At 37.3% G+C, this 19842-nt stretch overlaps 2 protein-coding genes across 3 annotated transcripts; one reads left to right on the forward strand and one right to left on the reverse strand.

Annotated features, from left to right (window-relative positions):
* Window positions 1–49: 49 nt before the first annotated feature.
* LOC113770571 (nudix hydrolase 10-like) lies at window positions 50–3886 on the reverse strand. 2 transcript variants are annotated; one of them, XM_027315075.1, is made up of 9 exons: window positions 3789–3886; window positions 3293–3469; window positions 2664–2729; window positions 2422–2559; window positions 1779–1856; window positions 1571–1621; window positions 1424–1458; window positions 604–712; window positions 50–483 (listed from the first exon to the last, which is right to left on the reverse strand). In XM_027315075.1, exons 2-9 carry the CDS (start codon window positions 3449–3451, stop codon window positions 277–279), a joined length of 843 nt encoding a protein of 280 aa, XP_027170876.1. In that variant the 5' UTR covers window positions 3452–3469; window positions 3789–3886; the 3' UTR covers window positions 50–276. The 2 variants fall into 2 exon arrangements, with proteins under 2 accessions (XP_027170876.1, XP_027170874.1); XM_027315073.1 differs by having other exon boundaries at window positions 2422–2562.
* Window positions 3887–10972: 7086 nt separating this feature from the next.
* On the forward strand, window positions 10973–19406 carry LOC113771975. Its single transcript, XM_027316517.1, has 9 exons — window positions 10973–11150; window positions 11664–13492; window positions 14193–14891; window positions 15203–16568; window positions 17233–17546; window positions 17657–17857; window positions 18398–18555; window positions 18874–18965; window positions 19043–19406. The coding sequence occupies exons 1-9, from the start codon at window positions 10973–10975 to the stop codon at window positions 19093–19095; spliced, it is 4890 nt and encodes a 1629-aa protein (XP_027172318.1). The 3' UTR covers window positions 19096–19406.
* Window positions 19407–19842: the final 436 nt, after the last annotated feature.

Here is a 19842-nt window from a genome sequence, read left to right on the forward strand (position 1 = left end):
TTGAAATATGTTGCAATCACATCTGCAATACTGCTAAAGACTCGCTCCATCAACGGAATGTAGTATATTTGAGTACCAAAAGTTGGACGCTCTAAATGAGTTGCTCAAGCAATTCATGCACTCAATCAAATACTTTAATTACCTTATTAATTCATCATCCCTCATAGACAGTGAGGTGAGTCGTCGTACAAAAATCAAAAAAATTATTACAGATAATCATAGTTACAGCAGAATATTCACAGCTCTCCTCCCCTGCTTAACATTTTTGGCATTGATTCAGTTAAGACTAAAGATCCTGCGGTTCAGATCCTGCTTGTTCACATACAAATAGCTTATTGAATCACCGAAGATGGATGTGATCGGCCGCGGAGTAAATCCGGCGTAGCTTCCATCTAATTTTGCTAAACACAAGTCGTTAATGTACTTGTAGAGGCTGTGTTTCTGAGTAAAAGGCTGAGCTGCATACTCTTCCAACGGCATCCACTGGTCAAAGAAGTATTTTGCAACATATAAGCCAATAATGCTAATCAGATTCGAATTAAGCAATGAATGCTATTGAAGAATCCAGCTATGAGGAACACTGAAGAAGCAATTCCTGTGTACCTGGGCGGCCTCAATTTCAAGATCTTGCTTTTGGATTTTATATGATAAAGGGCGCAGCATGCACAAGAACAACAAGTCTGACTTGCCAAAGAGTGCCTTGTGCATTTGCCTATCATCATCAGTTAAAAGTCAGGGTTAACATGAAAGACATCATCAGTCATCATACCAATGAACTAACAAATGTAATTTTCCATTAGACTTATCTTTGGACATGGTTTTACCACAATCCAATAGATTCGTTCTAGAATAAACTCAGGCCCTGTTTGATAATCCAGTTCAGTACTTAAACTTAATGGATTCAGATCTTAACATATTTAGACCGTTTGATAACCAAAAATTGAACATTTGAATTAATTAAGTGGCACCGAATTTCCTAGACAAAACTTACTCTCAAAATTAAGTGATAACCTATTCACTTATCACTGAATGCGATGTACACTCAAATGTATTAGATTTAATACTTAATAATTCAATAACTTAATGGATTTAGACTTCAGATTTCAAACTTTCAGCTTTCAGATTTCAGTTTTATCAAACGCACCCTCAGAAACATAGAGACTGCCCTATAAACCCACTAAGTAAAAACAAATTTCACTTGGCTTAATCCAATTCCCCAAATTCCCTCAATTCTGAAACTTCCAAGGCTAATCAGAATTGGACCTCAAAATCACTTCAAAGACTTCCATGATCCAATTACAGATGACAAATATTATTTTCCACTCTTCAATATATATAACTGGATGACAAGTTTATACATGCACAACATGGAGTGGAATTCAGATTGAATAAACACAACTGAGATGTTATGCAAAAGTGGCACCTGAATGCTAGTAATTCCACAAATTCTGTGTCAACCTACAATAGGAAAAACCCAGGAGTCTTACAAAGATACCAGAAAGGGTGTAACAGAGGAATATACATTCAGGTTTTCTGTATATCTATCTATATTATGAAAATCATTACTTACTCCTGTTTCTTCTTTTACTTCTCTTATTGCACCAGCAAATATATCCTCACCCTGAAAGTTAAAGAGCCTCAATATATGTAACATAAGAAAGACCTGCTAGAACCTTCAGCTAATAGAAACTTCAGGACATTAAACCTATTTGTGGGTTAGATGAATTATCTGGATCAGGGGGTATAATTGCATAATCTTTTGGTGAAGCCAAACGTACCTGTTCAATGACTCCTGTGGGAATCTTCCATATCCCCTTCCCCTTCAATTTTCCATTCTTTTCCTGGACAACAAGCAACTGGAGAAAAAATACAGAGACTCAGGGAGAGAAATGAGTAGAAGTTTAATATCATGGATCAATCTAGTGGATCGGAGTTATTGGTGATCAGTGTATACTTCACTAGGAGTAATAAATAATGAAGAACAAGAGATACACACGGCACAGAAAAGCATGAAACCCAAGTGTCAGATTTGGCACAATCTAGTCTATGGTAATGGAAACAAGGTCCTGGCCATATAAAGTGGCACAATCCACTGGTTGCTTTAGGCAACAAATATCTTTTTGATTTATCCTGAAAACCAACTACTTAACATTTTATGTGCAGCTTAACTCATTTGTAAGACTGGGGCATTTGGCAGTCACTCAACCTGTAAACCTTTAAATTAGGGGAATGAATACGAATAAAAAGAGCTACAAGTTCTTGACTAAAGTGTTAATCCTTTAAGAGTTTTTTTAACGGGTGCCCAATGGGTACTTGTTAACACACTTGACATTCACCTAACCTATCATGTATATACACATAGTAACACTCATAGATACATAACTAATTTAAGCGCTAGCAGAGGTGGAAACTTCAACATACCTCCCTTTTATCATTTACAATAATAGCCCCAATACTAACGCGGTGCGTAGCATTTGCTGGGATAGTACTATCAATTACAGGAATCCAATTGACAAGCATCAGGTAATCAGGCTCAGCATGGTGATACCAAAATCCTTCCTGCTACAGACATCGCAGGTTAGTAGGCAATATTCCTACAAAATGTACAACTCATAGCATCAAGTTAAACCATCAAAGATCTATACAGGTAATGAGAAGAGTACCTTAACTGCAGTTTCAACAAGATTTACAAGTCCAATGGGAATTTTGATCCAAACGCCCTTCTTCCCCTGCAATTCAATCTTGTCAAACACTAGTATTTACTAAGACAAGAAGATTGCAAGGTTGAGTAGTGGATGAGATGAGGCCATCATCAAGTATCAACACATTATAATGCAACTCTGATCATATATCATAGGTTGACTTTTCATACATTTAAAATCGTCATTATAATTTTAAACTTGTTTATATCTTTCTCTACAGTAATTAATGCGATATATTTCGATTGAATAACTATTTACAGTTCCAAGCAGGCAGAGGGATAGCTGATATTACTTCAACTGAAAACTGATGAATTCAACTAACAATTCCATCAATGTCTTCTACAAAATATCACTTCTAAGAACTTCAACTTTCTACAGTAAAAGCGGAACTTGTCCACACCCAGACATTATTCTACAAAAATAGGAGAAGTATCCCCTTGAAAATTAATATACTTGTGCAATCATCATTAGTTCAACCTATAACCTCACTCCTGCAGATTCATTTGGGCCTTGTGAACAAAACAAGTTCAAGAATCAACTAACATAATACCTAAAGAATTGTCCTACACTAACTTCCAGTCAGATAATACCTGAAGCTTCCACTGAAATAGCGAAGCTCTGAGCCTGGAACGGAAGTTATTGGGGTCCATAGGCTCCTTCAACTCCACTATGACCCCTCCATGGTCATCGTTAAATGCAGGAAGCAACTCATCCTTTCTCACACCATTTACAACAAACACCTCCTCCATTAAACCTCAGGACAACCCCTGCTCAAATGCAAAAATTCACCACTGAGTAGCCTGTGTATTAAATTAAGTTAAAGAACACACAAACAGCAGATAAACATAGTACTAATGTAAAGATGGTGACTTTGCCCATGTTTCTTAGTAAAAATCTAATCTTTATCATCATATCAGGTAAAGATAAACACACCAATAGTGGGAGCAAAAAAAAAAAAAATCCCAGTAAAGAATGGAGACCCTTCATTTTCACGTTCTATAGGACGTTGTCAACCACCTAAATCTTAACCTGCTTCACAAATTATACCAAATGGACAAAGAAAATAAGCAGATGATAAATGGGTACCTTCTACAATGTTTTCGGAGAAAGAAACAAACAAGTTAATTTGAGAGTTGAAGTGATAGCTGAAGGAACTAGCAAAAGGATCTTGTCTAATTGGAGAATAATGGTATGATGCGGAGATGGTTGAAGTTGCGGCAAAACAAAAGGGTCGTATTTATACAGAGGAAGGTTGAAATGGTGGATGGTTAATGACGTAAATTTACTTGGATTTTAGGAACATAATCAAGATCTCAATATATTGATGACATCACATTGGACCCGATCCTGTGCAATAAAGAGATGTATAATATTATGATACATAAATTCAATATGAATTTTTTTATTTATAAAGCAAACTTTAATCTCTTAAATTTCTTTTACATAATGATTGTCATATTAATAGTCATAATGCTTAGTGTTAGTTATGTTGAAAGTGAATATTTAAAGCAAAGCATGTTTTTGAGACAACTAATTACAAGCATATAACCACTATTGGCCACCGCTATCTTAGGGAGGTGGGAAGTCAAGGGTTCAAATTATGTCTCCTACCAATTGTCACTGTATGTGACTTGCGAGTTAAATGGTTTAAATTCATACAGGTGCGTAGTACACAAATAAGTTAGACTACTAGGAGTTTATCGGAAAAAAAAAATTATAAGCATATGTTTTGGTAGTTAAAATAAAAGTAATTCCTATAAAGATAAAATTGAAAGTTCAAAAAATAACAGATATTTACAACAAATCCCTGTTTTCCCTCCTACTAAAAGGCTAAATAGTAGAAACCGCAAATAACTTCTTTTTGTTTTTTGTTTAACAACACAAAAGAAAAAATCACATTGCACAACCTTATAAAACCTTTTAATAAATGTTCTTTATTCTTCGTTATAAATTTTTCTTTTAATTTACACACACATAGGCCGTACATTTGCCACTAATTCTAACGAAGACCAAGTGCCCACAAGCGGTTTGTCCAACAAAATTAATAAGTTAAGTTTCATGTCCAGTTACGTAACGGATGGGTGAATAAATGTAACCTTAATTACAAGTAACCCCTCATGTGGATATGATTGGTTGCGTATTTCGTGCCATTTGTGTATTTGTCCAAAACAAATGAAGCTTTTTATTTTATATTCTGGTACAGTAATTTTGAATTTGTGTGAAAGATTAAATGGTCAGTGTCATGATTAGATTTCAGTTCTTGAGGAAACTGGGAACTAACCTGCTGGATAAAATCAAAAGTTAAGCGAAGATTGTGCTCTCAAATGTTAGCGTTCGTGGGGACATGATGTACAGTTTTGAACGTGGCATTGACTTTTTGTTTATTGCTTGTTGACGGGCTATTTGGCTCAATTCGATGCCTTTTGAGCGGCAAAAAAAAAAAGGTTGAGCGAATGTCGTCGAAGATTTCTTTTATATTATGGTATTGACGGAGTGGGTGTGCGGGTCAATCCTTACGGGGCCCGACTAATCCCACTCCGGTCGGGGAGGAGAGGCCCCATCCCCCCGAACATGTTAACCACGGAACCCGAACCCTTGCGAGCACTGGACACCAAATCCTAAGGAGGTTTACTGAGACCAACCGAGCTGCCCACGAGGACATTAACCAATTCTATAGTTGGAATATAAAGTTTTTTTTTTTTTTTACTGTTATCAACAGGGGGATAGGAATTGTTAGAGTAAAAGGTATGTATGTAAACCTATGTAGCATGTCACGTATATATATCGAAACACATCATACCCTTTGTTTTTTTTTTTTTTAAGAAGAGTAATTATACTAACGTGGAGAGTAAAGTAACCTAGTGACCTACCCCAATTTTGAAGAAGAGAAATCATACCCCTTTCTTGGTTGTAATCTAGCTATTTTAGAGGCTTACATTTGTTGCTAAATGATTTCAAATTTGTTTTCTTATGGCGTCTTACTAAGTATATGATTACATAGCAATAAAATATCAATTGGAGTTCCAGAGAACCGAACAAAATGCTCATGAATTAGTAGCATCTTTTGCTAAATCAGGAGTTATCACTAATTTTTTTAGCACTATCCTCCAAATTTTGTAAAACAACTGGTGGTGGTGCTGGACCGATATCCAACAAGTTTATTAATAAAATCTTTCTTTTTTCTTATAAGAAAAAAGGCACATGATTAGTAGGAACTGCGAAGAGATTAAAAGTTCTCGTTGAGTTCTCAATAATTCCCAACCACATTAATAAGATTATGAACCATCTTCACTCATTCGAAATTGATTTTGATATAAAAGTTCAAATTCTTTATAATGGTGTTAGAGTTGGATCTTTAAGTTTTGTTCATGAACTTGTTTATAGGTCCACCCGTGTGACTTGGTTCTTTCGCTCTATGCTTTGTCCGTTGATAGCTCACATCAATGATCAAACTCGTTTACTCTCTGTAGTTTCTTCTGTGACTTGTTTCTTTCACTGTAGACTTTATTCCCCCGCGTCTCCCCTCGAGCCCGTTAGCTCTTCACTTTATAATTCCATCCGTGACTCGGTGGTACTCTCAACACAGGGTTTGAACTTTGAAGGTGTTAGGACTTTGTTCGCCAGTACCCTACTTCAATCAAACCCATCACTTCCTAACAACGTTTTCACGAGTCTTGGGTCAACCTTACCAAGTCAGGTCGTGGTCCATCCCTACTATTGATTGCCACTTTAGTTTTGATGTGGGAGCCCAAATTTTGATTGCTAACGTCCTCTGAAAAGTTTTTGGTTACATTTTGATAAGAGCCATTTGTTAAAAAAGGTACACTCGTTAGGGTTATCTCGTCCGCGCTGAAGCTGGTTATCACTCGGGATCCTTATATCAAAATCTCTGATTCGAGTCCCAGACATTAGTCAGTCCCGCTCTGTTTGGACGCTGTGTAATTAGTTGGGTGTAGACTTGGATACATACATTATCGATAAATTTTTTTTAAAAAACACAGTAAAGGGTTATATCAATAATATTACACCCTTCAAAGTTGTGTGAAGACAATTTTTAAGCATTCCTTGTATTGGCCACAATCAATTCAGATGCCTTTTGTCGAAAACGTGTAAACACAAATAAAAATTCAAACTTTAAAGCGAGCACGCCACCACACAATAGACGCGAAGACAGTGACCCCCGGTCAACACTTTGGTTTCAGGAAGCACCGGAAAAATATTCGAGCAAATACATTTTCAAAGCTTCGACATTCTCAAGAATAGACATAATATATTGCAGCAAGTAGTAAAATTTCAAGAACATGTATGGAAATTCTTTTGCATAATTCCCCTGCGTTTTTAAGTATTCTTGACTTTCGAGTATTGGAACTAATTCAATCTTTTGATGTTGTGTTCCGTAAAACATTCGGTAAAATTGACTGGCATAGAATATAAAATGTATGACTTGTAGCCAAAAAGTTATTTGTTTCATGTTTTGATGAATTTTTCACTATACTTGTTTGGTAGTACGTGCATTTTACTACTTGCATTGGTCTACAAAATAATTATGCAAAAATCATTGCACTTTAGATTATATGGAGAAGAAAAGTTTTGACTAGTTTAACCCACTTAAGAATACAGTGATTTGATTTGTATGTGTTCTATGTAATTACAGTGTTTGATAACAGATTTCTCAAAATAATATTTCACTTGCATCATAAACACATTTTTCAACCCACCTTTTTATATTTCTAACCACATTTTTATCTCACATACATCACATCACAAAAAGCGCTATAGTAATTATTCCAAATAATATTTCAAATAATACTCTTGAAGAGGTGATTTTTGGTGGGTAGTTGAACCGACCAGAATCAGGCTCCTTTGAGATGAAGTGAGGTGTATCCTCGTGTCCGAAGTGAATGGCGGGGCTTCTCCCCTGGAATCACTTCGACGATCAAGTTAGTATGAGAACGAGAGAAAAGCAGTAGTATTGTCAAATGAACAGTATGCTTACTTGTTAGGAGTACATGAGGGGTATTTATAGAGCGAGAGTGGAGGGCAGGACGGAGGTCTTATGCCGGTGGGACCCATGTCCTGCCATTACGGCTCTGCTCTCTATCAGGCGGTCTGACTCTGACGCTGTAGCCGCCTGGGCAGGGTGACGAAGAGTCTTACGCAGTAGTCATTAAGTGCGACAGTGCTTTTCAGATAAAGCACTGGTCCCGGGTGATGTCAGGTGGCTTGACATCATCAACGTGCAGCTGAGGTGGAGGTGCCGAGGTCACCTACACGGCAGACTAGGGATCCGGCCGAGCTTGGGGGATATGCCCAAGACACGGATGAGCTCCGATGAGGGACGAGGTGGGTTCACCTCGGACATGCGGGGTGGCCGAGGTGAGCATCATCAACTCTATCCAAACATGTAAAGTGAAAAAGAAATGCGCCGTGATAGGAGATTAGTTCCCTTTTTATTTATTTTGTGCGTATGGATGTTACTTATTTTTTGTATTAATCTTTTAATAGATATACCGAGATGTTGCCACAAGTGATTATGTAGTGTTATCAAATTCGATCACCTTTTATTATTATAGTATAAAACGAAAGAAGGTAATGAACAACTCAAAAGCTTCCAAAAAACACTTTGTCCAACAAAAAAAAAAAAAAAAAGGTTGGCTGTAGATTTTACCTATATCACCTGATCAAATGACTGCTTGTTAAGTTGGTCTTGATTTTCACTTTTCGATTTTCATACCCCGAATGACTCGTTTTACGCTCTACTTGGTGCCTTCAAAAAAGTCCTAGTCTTAGTTATGCTCAAGACAACACTAATGCGTTTCGTCAAAACCTTCGACTTGAATGGACTACTGGCCATAATTGCGTGGACCGTGGAAATATATAACATTTGAATTCAATAGAGGCATTAATCAAGTCAAGATGGTTACAGTTGAATCGAATAGAGAGTGATGTTTGACATTCAATCATGGCTTTAACTGTTCAAGATATCTCATGAAGTCGCTTTCACGTTGGCGCAAATCAGCAGCACGATTATTTACACTTTGCCCCCTAAATTGATCTTTAGTAACACTTTGTTCCTCTAAATTCTAAATATATAAGCTTTATCCCTTGTGATTAACTTCTCGACCAAATATAAAGTGAAGTTATATTTTTCATGCCTAATTAATTATTGAACACACAAAACAATTATAAAATAATAAATAACTACTTCTTCAATAGCTGTTAAATCTATTTAGACACAATTACGCCGTGCATCTAGCATTTTAGCAATAAAAAAGAATTAGAAAATCTACATATAAGAAAAAAAACCTAAGCAACTCGGTGTGTTCAAATGAATACTTATAGCAAACTTACTTTAGATGAAATAAAATTAATTAGCGCATTCCAAAAGAAAATTATTTGACAATTTTTTTTTTATTGACTCGTAAGAATCTTGTGAAAATTATAAGGTAAGCGAAAATTATCAAAACCAATCCATTTACGATTTAAAAGGAAGAAAGATAAGTGTAGAAATTTTGAAAAAAATCTAAATTCTTTTTTATTCCATAACACAAATGTTCAATTCTCAGTATTTCACCATCTTTTATTTTTTAACTCTTTATATTCTATATATGACTTCATATTTTTTCTAGTAAGTCGATTGATATTTCGAATAACTAGAAATATAGCATTATTCTGCGACCATTATTCTAACTAGAAGTCAGATGTCCTTCTCACCACCAAAGGGGAAAAGGAAAAAAGAAACAAAGAGGGAAAACTGATTAAGATATCCATCCGAGTCAAGAGTTTGGGTTTGCATCTTTACAAGCATGTATTTCATAAGTCTGTTTGATCAAATCATGGCCAAGTCCTTTTCTCATTTAACATTAGCGATTGTTGGTTCATTGCATGGCCTCCTCCAAGCGCAAAAGATACATCAGGGGACATGAAATTGAGGGGACACTTTTCAATTCTACGCGTTTTGACCATGATTAAAATAAACTGAGAAAGAAAGAGATGTTCTGTGGCTTTTTTTTTTTTTGTTTTTTGTTTTGCTCCCGAACAAAGCGAAAAGAAGCAGAGATCATTCAAAAAGAAGCTTCTTCCCGTTTGGTTCGTCATTTTAGGACTTTTTTTTTTTTTATAGAAAAATATACCGTAACGATTTGATATATTCAAAATAAAAAGGTAATCGAAAATATATTCATAAAGCACAAAAGTTTTTTGCAAAAAATCGAAATGCAAACAACTAACATTGGATTGGATGTTTCGTTGTACTTAAACAATTCCCACAAATTTTACTGAAAGAACCGATGGCATGTTTTTTCAATTATGTAGAGTTTCTGATTGACACAATTACAGACAGTTATATCACCAGTACAAAAAGTAGGCAGATGATCACTCACTGTCACTCACTTCAATGATGGTGTGGGCTGCAACGTGTTACATCTTGCAAACTAAAAAGATATGCAAGGTCAAGAATCCATGCGTTGAACCAAATCACTTTATTATTTTATTTTTTTTTAGGGGTGATAGATACGTTGCATCTTTTTTTTTTGTTTGAATCTAGATATACATGAATCTAGATTTTTTTTTTTAGTTGCCCGTCCGGTACCTGAAACTTTGCCCCGACTAATCCGGACCCGACCCGCATCGCGCACCTGGCTATGGTGGATGAGTCTCCCAATAAGGATGTTTGCGTACACTAGAACTCGAACACGAGACCTGCTTAAGCGAATCCGAGCAGCTTACCACTCGGACCGACCACTGTTGGTACATGAATCTAGATTGCAGCCACGTTCAATAGTGATTTGTTGTTCGCTATTCATGGTTAAACAACAAATCACATCAACAATTCTGGGATCCTTGCGTAGCCTATGAGTTCCATCCAAGGGTGGACCTCTTTTTTCTGCAATTGTGCCCCCAGTTCGGCCTTCTAGTCCGAAGCATGGTCTAGTTTGGGCTTTTGGTTGGGCCAATTGGTAGTTCGAAAAGAAAACACCAGCGTTTGTAAGCATCTGTGCCCAAAGTCCAATTACTAACAAAGAGCCTGTTTATGTAGACCGACGGATGCGGCGTGCATTTGTTTTGGGTTGCACTTTTGAACCCGCAAGATTATTTGCCCAAAGGCTGTTGCAGGAGGCCCATCGATAGTCCCTCGTACACTTACAGTCCTAGCTGACCCGAGAATTTGAAAATTTCAGACCGCGCTCTTATTCTTCATCTCCACCTATTAAAAATACCAAATTCCCAACGAAATCAAAACTCCGATTGATGACTCGTTCGGATTGACGATGGAGACGGTGGAGAAGCTGTTAGCACAGATCTTCGAGAGGAAGAATCGGATTATTCGACAAGTCAAGCAACAGACAGATAACTACACTCAACATCTTGCTTCGAAATGCTTAGTTGACGGAATTACCCCTCCTCCTTGGCTTTGCTACGACAATCAATCTTCCGATGTTCCTAAAGGCACTCCATTTGTCTTTCTTCTTCTACATTATTTTTTTTTAAAATTATTTGATGTTTTAGTTGTAATTATTTGTTCTAGGTTTTGGATTGGTAAATGAGCTGTGGTTGTGAATTGAAGAACGGACTTGAGGAGATTGCCCTGGATTTAGGACCTCAGGAAACCTAATTTTGCTGACTTATGGCTTTAATTGTGTGGAACTTGCGAAATGATTTGATTTTTTCAATTAAGTTTAGCCTTTCTTTTTTCTTCTTCTTTAAAAAAAAAAAAAAATCAGTTTTTGAATATAGTAGCTCGTGAAGCATATGAATCGTCCTGGACAATTGGGTAACAAAAGAATGAAAATGATCGCCTGGAAATGGTGAAGAAATTAAATCTGCAGGGATTTACTGGAACTGTTTTGACCTTTTGTTTCCATAAATTTTGTTGTTGATGCCTGCACCTTTGAAATAAAATATATACATATACATTTTTGTGTTGGATAGCTATAATACGAAGAAAGCTTTTCATTGCAGAGCTGAACAAAGAAGATTTAATTTTTGAAATATTATTGCCACATCAAAGACCTACAATCCGCTTTCCAAGTGCTTGTTGCTCTCTCTACAACGAGCCAGTTGCTGCTGCAGGAGATAATGGAGAGCTAGTGGATGGATTCTTTAGGGAAACTTCTTCCTACAGCAAATGTTTTGGCAGTGGAGATAAGCAAGCTACTGCAGCTGGCTGTCTTGAAAATAACACTGGTTGCACAATGAACATGGTATCTGAGTTAGCAGTTAGCATTACATCTCCTCAGGATGATGCCGAGGCGAGAATCTCAAACATTTGTAGTGCCCCGGATCAATCAGTTGCTAGAATTCAGAGATCCAAGTCTAGACAAAAGGCTTTGGAGCTTCGCAATAGCGCAAAAGCATCAGGCAGGAGCCTTTTAAATCAGAAATACGATACTGTTGGTTCTCCTTCAAGAACTAGACTACCTATGTTCAGCTCTGAACAGGGTCAGGTTACAGGCTCTGAAGAATTTGGAGAACCTTGTGTCATGGCCCGTGAAAGTTGTGGAGATTGGGAATCAAATGAACGAGATACTGAAAATATGAACAAGGAAAAGAGGACCACTTTTTGTACTGGTACGGTAAGAAGATCAATAAGCTCTGGCGAACAACCAAGCTCTATGAAAGACTTAGATAATGGTGATAGTTTTACTTGTAATTTGCAGAAGAGTGGAAATTCTCTAAGAAAAGATCTGCATGATTTCCAAAACTGTCCCAATGTGGTTAATGTGTCGGTGGGAGTTATCAACTCTGCTGTCAATGGTGAAAGTGGTAGCTTCATTGAAGCAAGGACAGAAGATCACTTGGAACATAAGGGAAAAGGCAGTGATACTCGTGTTGACAGGATTTCAAGAACAAGTTTTTCTAGCCAAAAGCCTCGTCTTCTGGATGAGGCTCCAGAAGTGGATATCTCTATGCACCCTGTGATGGTTGAAGCTGGTATATCAGCAAAGCGTAATCTCAAGTCAGTTCAACAGTTTAATGATGCTACTAACTTTCTTGAATTAAGCCATAAAAGAACAAGGTCTGGAACTCCTGCAGGTGACAGAGGGATGCCCATGCTTCTTGATACATTCACTAGTGATCATCATGGAGATACAAGGTCCAACTCTGGTGCTATTGAAAAGTCTCAAGCTACAAAATATGCAGTCGAAAATAGCTCAGATGGTATACTGCCTCTTCTTGATAGTCGTGATGCTAACCAGATGGGGAACTTTGGAATTGTTATTGTTGATGACCCAGTCAACAACCAATCTGCAAATCCCAGATCAAATATAGATGATGCTGCCTTAGAAAGTTTACTCACCAACCCCTCTGATTGTGTGGTGGTTATGGAACCGAAGCAACTTGTCTTCGATGACAAAGAAGAGTGTAACTTGAAAGACAAGTTTTGGCCCACCATGGAATATGAAATCCTGGAAAGATCACCACATAAAAAGTTTTATAATTCACTACACTCTGCTTCATCGGTCGATTACCAAGTAATTTCTGGTGATATGATTTCTAATAAGCCGTCAACAATTCAGCCAGATGTTACAAAAGAAGATGAAATTCGTCAAGGCTTTTCTGAATCCAACAATGAGAATGTTGATGTACAGATGAAACAAAAGGAATCTGATGAATATGAGGAAATCAGTCTGAACACAATTGCAGTTGATTCAGAGAAGATGCTACATATTCCGGGTGTTAAGTATACATGTCTGGCTATGGAGCCAAATGAGGTAGAGAACCCTTGTTTAGAGAATCATGTGAATATTTATGCTGAAGAAGTCTGTGAACCAGAGCTGCATAAAGAAGTAAGTGCCTAATTTCTTGCTTGTTTGATTTTGATCCATATACACTTTGAGCGTTGTGTTGTTAATTTTTAGACGAGCTTGCAATTATCATTCACAAGTAGGTCAATCTTTTTTTTTTTTTTAATATTGGATTTCTGACTTCTATCTTCCTGATGGCTGGATACCAATCTTCTTTCTGGCATCTATTTCATGACATTATCAAATTAAGTGGTAGGTGGATAAATCCAAAACATTGGGTGATATTTTTTAGTAGCCATAACATTTAAACGGTAAAAGTTCTGACATAATCAGATTGTAATATGAAGCTTGTTCATGAGAAAATTGATATTTTTGGCAGTAAAGGCCACTCTTATTTTCTAGGCTAACCTTCAATCAGGTGTTCACTTCTGGTTTAACAGGCATTTACTATTTTTGAGGTTTGGAAGGCAGTCTTGAAAAATATCTTATTTCCTGATTTTTGAGATTTCTTTTTTCTTTAGTCTGTGGATCACCTTCGCTTTCTCTAATAGCATTGTTTTTGTTTGAGAAAAGCTGTGGAACATTTGGAGGCCATTTGTCTGATCGTATTTATTTTTATTAGACTGATATTAGTTACATCACCATTTAGTGACTTGGCTTATTTCTTCTTTAATTATGAAATTTCTTTCTACTATTGAAATTTTGGTGACTCAGGCTGTGTTTTCTTTTTCTTGTCTAATAGGGTAACTTCAGTTATAAGACAAAGGAGAGAAGCCAACGTTCCTCCCACTCTTATGGAAGCAAACATTTTAGCAAATCTGATCTGTCATGCCCAGCAACTAAGGCTATTGGACTGTCAGAAGATTGTTCAATCAAGGAAGTGGAAGCCCCTGCTCCAACAGACATTATAATTGATGCAACGGGACAACATTGTCCAGGAGAGAATCTGAATTTATCATCCGCTGGGGCTAAACTCTACTCTGGAAATTTGAATAATGAGTATGGTAGCCCGAAAGTTTTGGGAAGTTCTAGTCTGGGAGGTAATGACTTGCTTACACCTGGTTCAGTTGGATTTCCACTTGATGACCATGAGAGTCTTGATCTCTCAAAATCAGAGGAACCGAAAATTGCAAAGAAGTCAGTGGTTCAAAGAGATCTTAGATTACTTCAGGTGGCTTCATGGCCTAAGAGTAAGAGGAGAAAGATTCAAGATCAAGAAGCAGATAGTTTTTCTGCTTCCCCAAGCTTCAGGGTAAAAAAGCATTATCCTAGTGACTTGAATTCCACAATTATGAATCTAAAGAAAGCTGGAGACAATGTCGTTAGTGTACCAGGGCATGCATCTCTAGCGAATGACAGTACTGAAAAAGAAGTATACGAGAAGATGGCCTGCCAATTGATTGAAGAGATAGAGCCTTCACCTAAAGTGCAAAGCGAAAAGGTACTCTTCTACATTTTCGTTAAAATACACACGTGTATACAGAGACAACAAACATGTATGTTAGACTAATCGTCTGCTCAGTATGGAATGTCAAATTCTATATGAATCAAAAGTAATGGGCCAAACTGTCAGGTCATCCCTGGAACTCAAATTTGAGACATATTTAGGGTCCCATATCGGCCCTTCACTCTCACTAAACACAAAGAAATGTCAATCTTTTTTGTTTGCAAGACTGCATGTTCTCGCAAACGGCTCTCTCAATTAAAATATATGTTGTCTGACATAGTTGTACGTTGCCACTCTACCTGCAGAATGCGTTGAACTCCAAAGGCCACGGTGAACTTACAGAAATTTCCTCCTCTTCTGCACTTAAACAATTAGGGGAACCAATTGCCTCAAATTCGATGGAAGATTCTGCTAGAGCTTCCCAAGGATGTTTATTTGAGGAAATGAATTTGGCAGGTACAAGTAGTAGTGCAAGGAGAGAAGGTGATGAAGGGGATGGCCAATACTTGCTGCATCATGAAGGGGGAGATAATTTGGCATATAGCGAAGGTTTGACAATGGAGAGAAGCCTCTTAGAAGGCAAATCTTATTTGGGAGACAAAAGCCAACCTTCTTGTGGTTTAGTTTCGTCTTCAACCAAAAAAGACCCGAATTTGACCCATCCTGGTGAGATGCTGCCTGTGCTTGAAAGTTTCATCATAGAGCCACAAACAGAGAATGCAGATGTGAACATTTCTCGACGTGAAATCGACTTTGACAAGTTTGAATTTTCGAGAACTTCAATAGAACGTGCTAGCATCCTGGAACAGATATGCAAGTCGACTGTTATGCAAACACCTCTGACGCAGTTCTCATCTGCTCTCAAAGTGCATGGATCTCAGAAATTTTGCCACTCTGTACCCAATGGTCTTCTTGAGTGCATGGATCTGAGGAGCATTTTGTCTTTAAATGAAGATGCCCATAACCAACTTAGGGTCATTTATGGGAATAACTCTGACTGTAATTTGCAAAAGATGTCATATTCTGATCGTCTTTCTTATACGGAAGCTCGATTTTGTTGGGATTCCAGAAATCATTACAGATCTCCCGTTGGAAAGCTCTGGGAGAGAATGTCTCAACAAACTGGCAGCTCAGAGAAGCTATTGGGTTCAAATCCAGAGCTTACATGCTTTCCAATTGAGGAAGATCCCAGTACTAGCGAAGAAAAAGAGAATACAAGTGGCGTAACAGAGAAAATTCAGGAAGACAATGGTTTGCTGAATGATACTTGTGCAAAAAGAGAAGTTCTTGCTGACATAACAGAAGCAAATGCTGCAACATCATTCTCTGCAGCAGAGAAGTTTGTAAATAGAGCTACTGCAGATTTTGTGAGTACAGAAGTCAGCTTCAAGGGGGTTCATAAAAAGGTGAAGCCAAAGCTACAGAACTATAGTAGAAATAAGAGCGTGGAGAAGGAGAATGATGTGTTATCAATTGCAAGTAATGGGATTAAGAAAGCCAAGGAATCAACAAGCAGAAAGTTCAGTAAGGCAGATGCATTATCCAAAACCACTTTGAAGACAGAGAGGCAGAAGCTCTCAGAAAAGAATCCCAAGTACAACAACATTGTCTCCAATGTAACTTCTTTTGTTCCCCTGGTCCAACAAAAACAAGCTGCTGCAGTTTGTACAGGTAATTTATCTTCTTACTGGACGAATATATATTTGGCATCAATTTTTCTTGGTTAACGAAAGTTTCTTAGAAATTTTTTTAGTGGATCTCCTTCTGCAAATTTTTCTGGATAAGACGTCAATCATCATTATCAGCCTAAGCTATATGCATCCAATTTCAATGTGAAAGCACTATTATTGGTATTTGTTTACTTTAGCAAGATAAAGTTACTGTGGCAAGACGAATTCTCACTCAATTTTTGCAATTACCCTGTCTGATATTCTCGTGGATGTGGTGTATATAATAATTTTTATTATTTTACCTTAGAATCTGTGTCACTTGATTCAAATGTGTCTGAGCTGAACTTCAATCTTCTTACTCATTCCAACTTTTTCCTGAATTTAGTTCAACAATGTGAAACTAGATACATACTGCTCACATATCAATAGCATTTTTATAGTTTTCATCTCATTAAATTCTGAAATATTCTGGCTACTGAATGTCTACATGCTAGTAGTTACCAAAGATAAAGCACTTTGAAGTAGCCTGGCTAATTGAACCTCTCTTTGGTTGTCTTGATGAATGTTTCTCTTTCTGCGGTTTTAAGGTTCTATTATTGTTAAGAGGTGTTTCTCGAATCAACTGTTTGCTTGATTTAAGAGGTTTGGCTTCTATTACCTTTCAGGAAAGAGAGACGTCAAAGTGAAAGCTCTAGAGGCTGCTGAAGTTGCAAAGCGCCTTGAGCAGAAAAGACAGGATGAACGGAAGATGCGGAAAGAAGCGCTGAAACTTGAAAGAGCTAGGATAGAGCAAGAAAATTTGAGACAAATGGAGTTAAACAATAAAAAGAAAGATGAAGAAAGAAAGAAACGAGATGCTGATATTATAGCAAAGAAAAGGTTGAGGGAAGAAGAAAAAAAGGAAAAGGAGAGGAAGAAGAGACAAACTGAAGAAGCACGGCGACTGCAGAAAGAAGAGATTACATTGTGCTCTCAGAAGGTAAAGAGAAATATTGCTGTGTGATGTATGACTCATTATTTCAATTGTCTGCAAGCATTTTCTTTTTGCTTTAAGTTCAGCATCACTGAATACATGAAATTTCTTGTTAGGGTGGGAAAGATGATATAATGAAGAAATCAGACAATCTGTTAAAGAAGAGTCAGAGCATGGTGCAGGAGAGCAGATATGACGTTATGTTGGAGAAGCCAGACAATAACATGAGGCCAGAAGAATTAACGGTCGATTTCCAGCAAGCTGCCATCTGTACTGAAGCATGTGGTACTTCTGGTGATTCCTGTCAACATCAGAAGGTTGAAGCTCTTATCCTGGAAAGTTTCAATTCAGCTGAGTCTTTATTTGGATTTATGCTAATTATAATAGGGACACAGCTACCTTTCTTGTTATAAAAAGTACAAAAAAAGAAAAAGGAAAGAAAAAGAGGATATATTGCTTTTCACAGTCAGCTGCTGTCCACATTGCATCAGGACCAGTATATTTCAGAGGAGAAAGGAACTGATGGATTCCCTGTAATATGCCCTGCACCTGTAATGATAACTTAACCATCATTCTAGTAGCCTTTTTTGGTTTAAAAAATCTCCAAATGAACAACTTCATCATGTTACAGAGTGAGGAAAAGAGCATAAAAATGTGCTTCGACATTCCAGTTTTGTGCATTAATGTTGTAGGAATATCCCTTTGCCTTTCTGGAGTCACATGTAGTAAATTGCTCGTGGACTCCAGCGTTCAGTGTTTTGTGCTTTTAATCTGTGTCTTTTAATGTCTATTTGCCTAACATACTCGAGGATTGTTTCCCTAGTCCATGTGCTTACGTCTGCTTCTTACTTATTCAGACAATGCCCGCTTTGGATGAGTCTGCAGCAAAGGAAAATTCAGTTGTCCAGAAAATTCCAGAGAAATCATATGACATTTCACCGTATCAGTGCTCAGACGATGAAGATGAAGAAGAAGAAAACATACCCAACAACAAATATATCCCGTCCTGGGCCAGGTAACAATCTATCCCACGATACTTCTTACAAGCTGAATGGTCTTGATAGCATGTGATATTATGAATCTCCGAATGCTGCTGTTGGGATACTAGTTGAAGTTGACTTATTGTTCTCTGCAGGAATCTTTTTACTGTTCATTCTTTCTAGGTCTTGCTTTTGTGATTTACATATTCATTTGGCAATGAACCAAGCCTATTTAGTTACTTCATTTAAGTCCGTAATGACTGTGCAATTAGCTTTTCTTAAAGTTTGTATACGATTTGGACCATTGTTCTATAACATTTGAAATCCTACTAAGTTTTGTTCGCCCTCTGCAGTAAAAAATGTGTGGCTTTCGTCCTCCCAATGCAGCAGAGAATTGATCCTGATGTAATTTTTCCTTTAGAAAGCTTTTGCACAATTGATGAAGGTATGTTTACTTTAGGCAACGTGATGACAGAACGGTATTACTCTTTTTTATCTGAAGAAGTGTTTTGCCTTTTGCAGTCTATCCTTCACCAAAAGCTATAAGAGTCATGACAAAGAAAGGGCCAAGGTAACAGACATTCGACGTTGGCTGCTGCTGTTTCTTGTATTGTTCTTTGATGCCAACGGAGGACTAAGAACATCTTCAACTATCAGGATTTAGTCTGACTTAATTTAGACTCCCCTCCTTTTCATAGATAAAATGTAGTATCAGCAGTTACATAATTCCACTATCCTTACGTAGATGTGCAAAAATGCATGATGGCCGTCCAATTTAATTTACGTGGACGGCACCCCTTTCTTTAGAAAAAAAAAAAACGAAATTACGTTTAAGATGTAATGAAGAGAAGGACAAACGTACATACACGTTTCATGTTAAGCCTGATAAAGGACTTATCTTGTCGCATGTTAGCGCAAATGGAGAATGTAGGAAGGACTGAATAGTGACCAAACCCATTAAGAAATGAGCCCATTAACGGGTCTTTAACATGGGCACCCAACTTCAGGGGTGATTAAAATTTGAGGAAAATCATGGCAGCTCCTGAGAGAACCTAGGCTGCTCTGAGTTTATTTCATCTATTTACTAGAAACTTTTTCGGCTGTGCAACGCACAGCCAATGCCCAATGTGTTGGGCTAAATATGCAGGAGAGGTATTTGGTTTTCCTATATAGATGTATGGAGATGCATATCATAAATTTTAAAAATAAAAAATTAAACTACTCGTTTGGAACCTTAAAAAATACTAATCTGATTAGATGATTATTCATTTAAGTTGAATAGAACGTCTAACGATGAAATTGTTGTGCAGAGAATATAGTTG

The sequence above is a fragment of the Coffea eugenioides genome, chromosome 5 (assembly GCF_003713205.1).
Source record: "Coffea eugenioides isolate CCC68of chromosome 5, Ceug_1.0, whole genome shotgun sequence".
Lineage (NCBI taxonomy): Eukaryota > Viridiplantae > Streptophyta > Magnoliopsida > Gentianales > Rubiaceae > Coffea > Coffea eugenioides.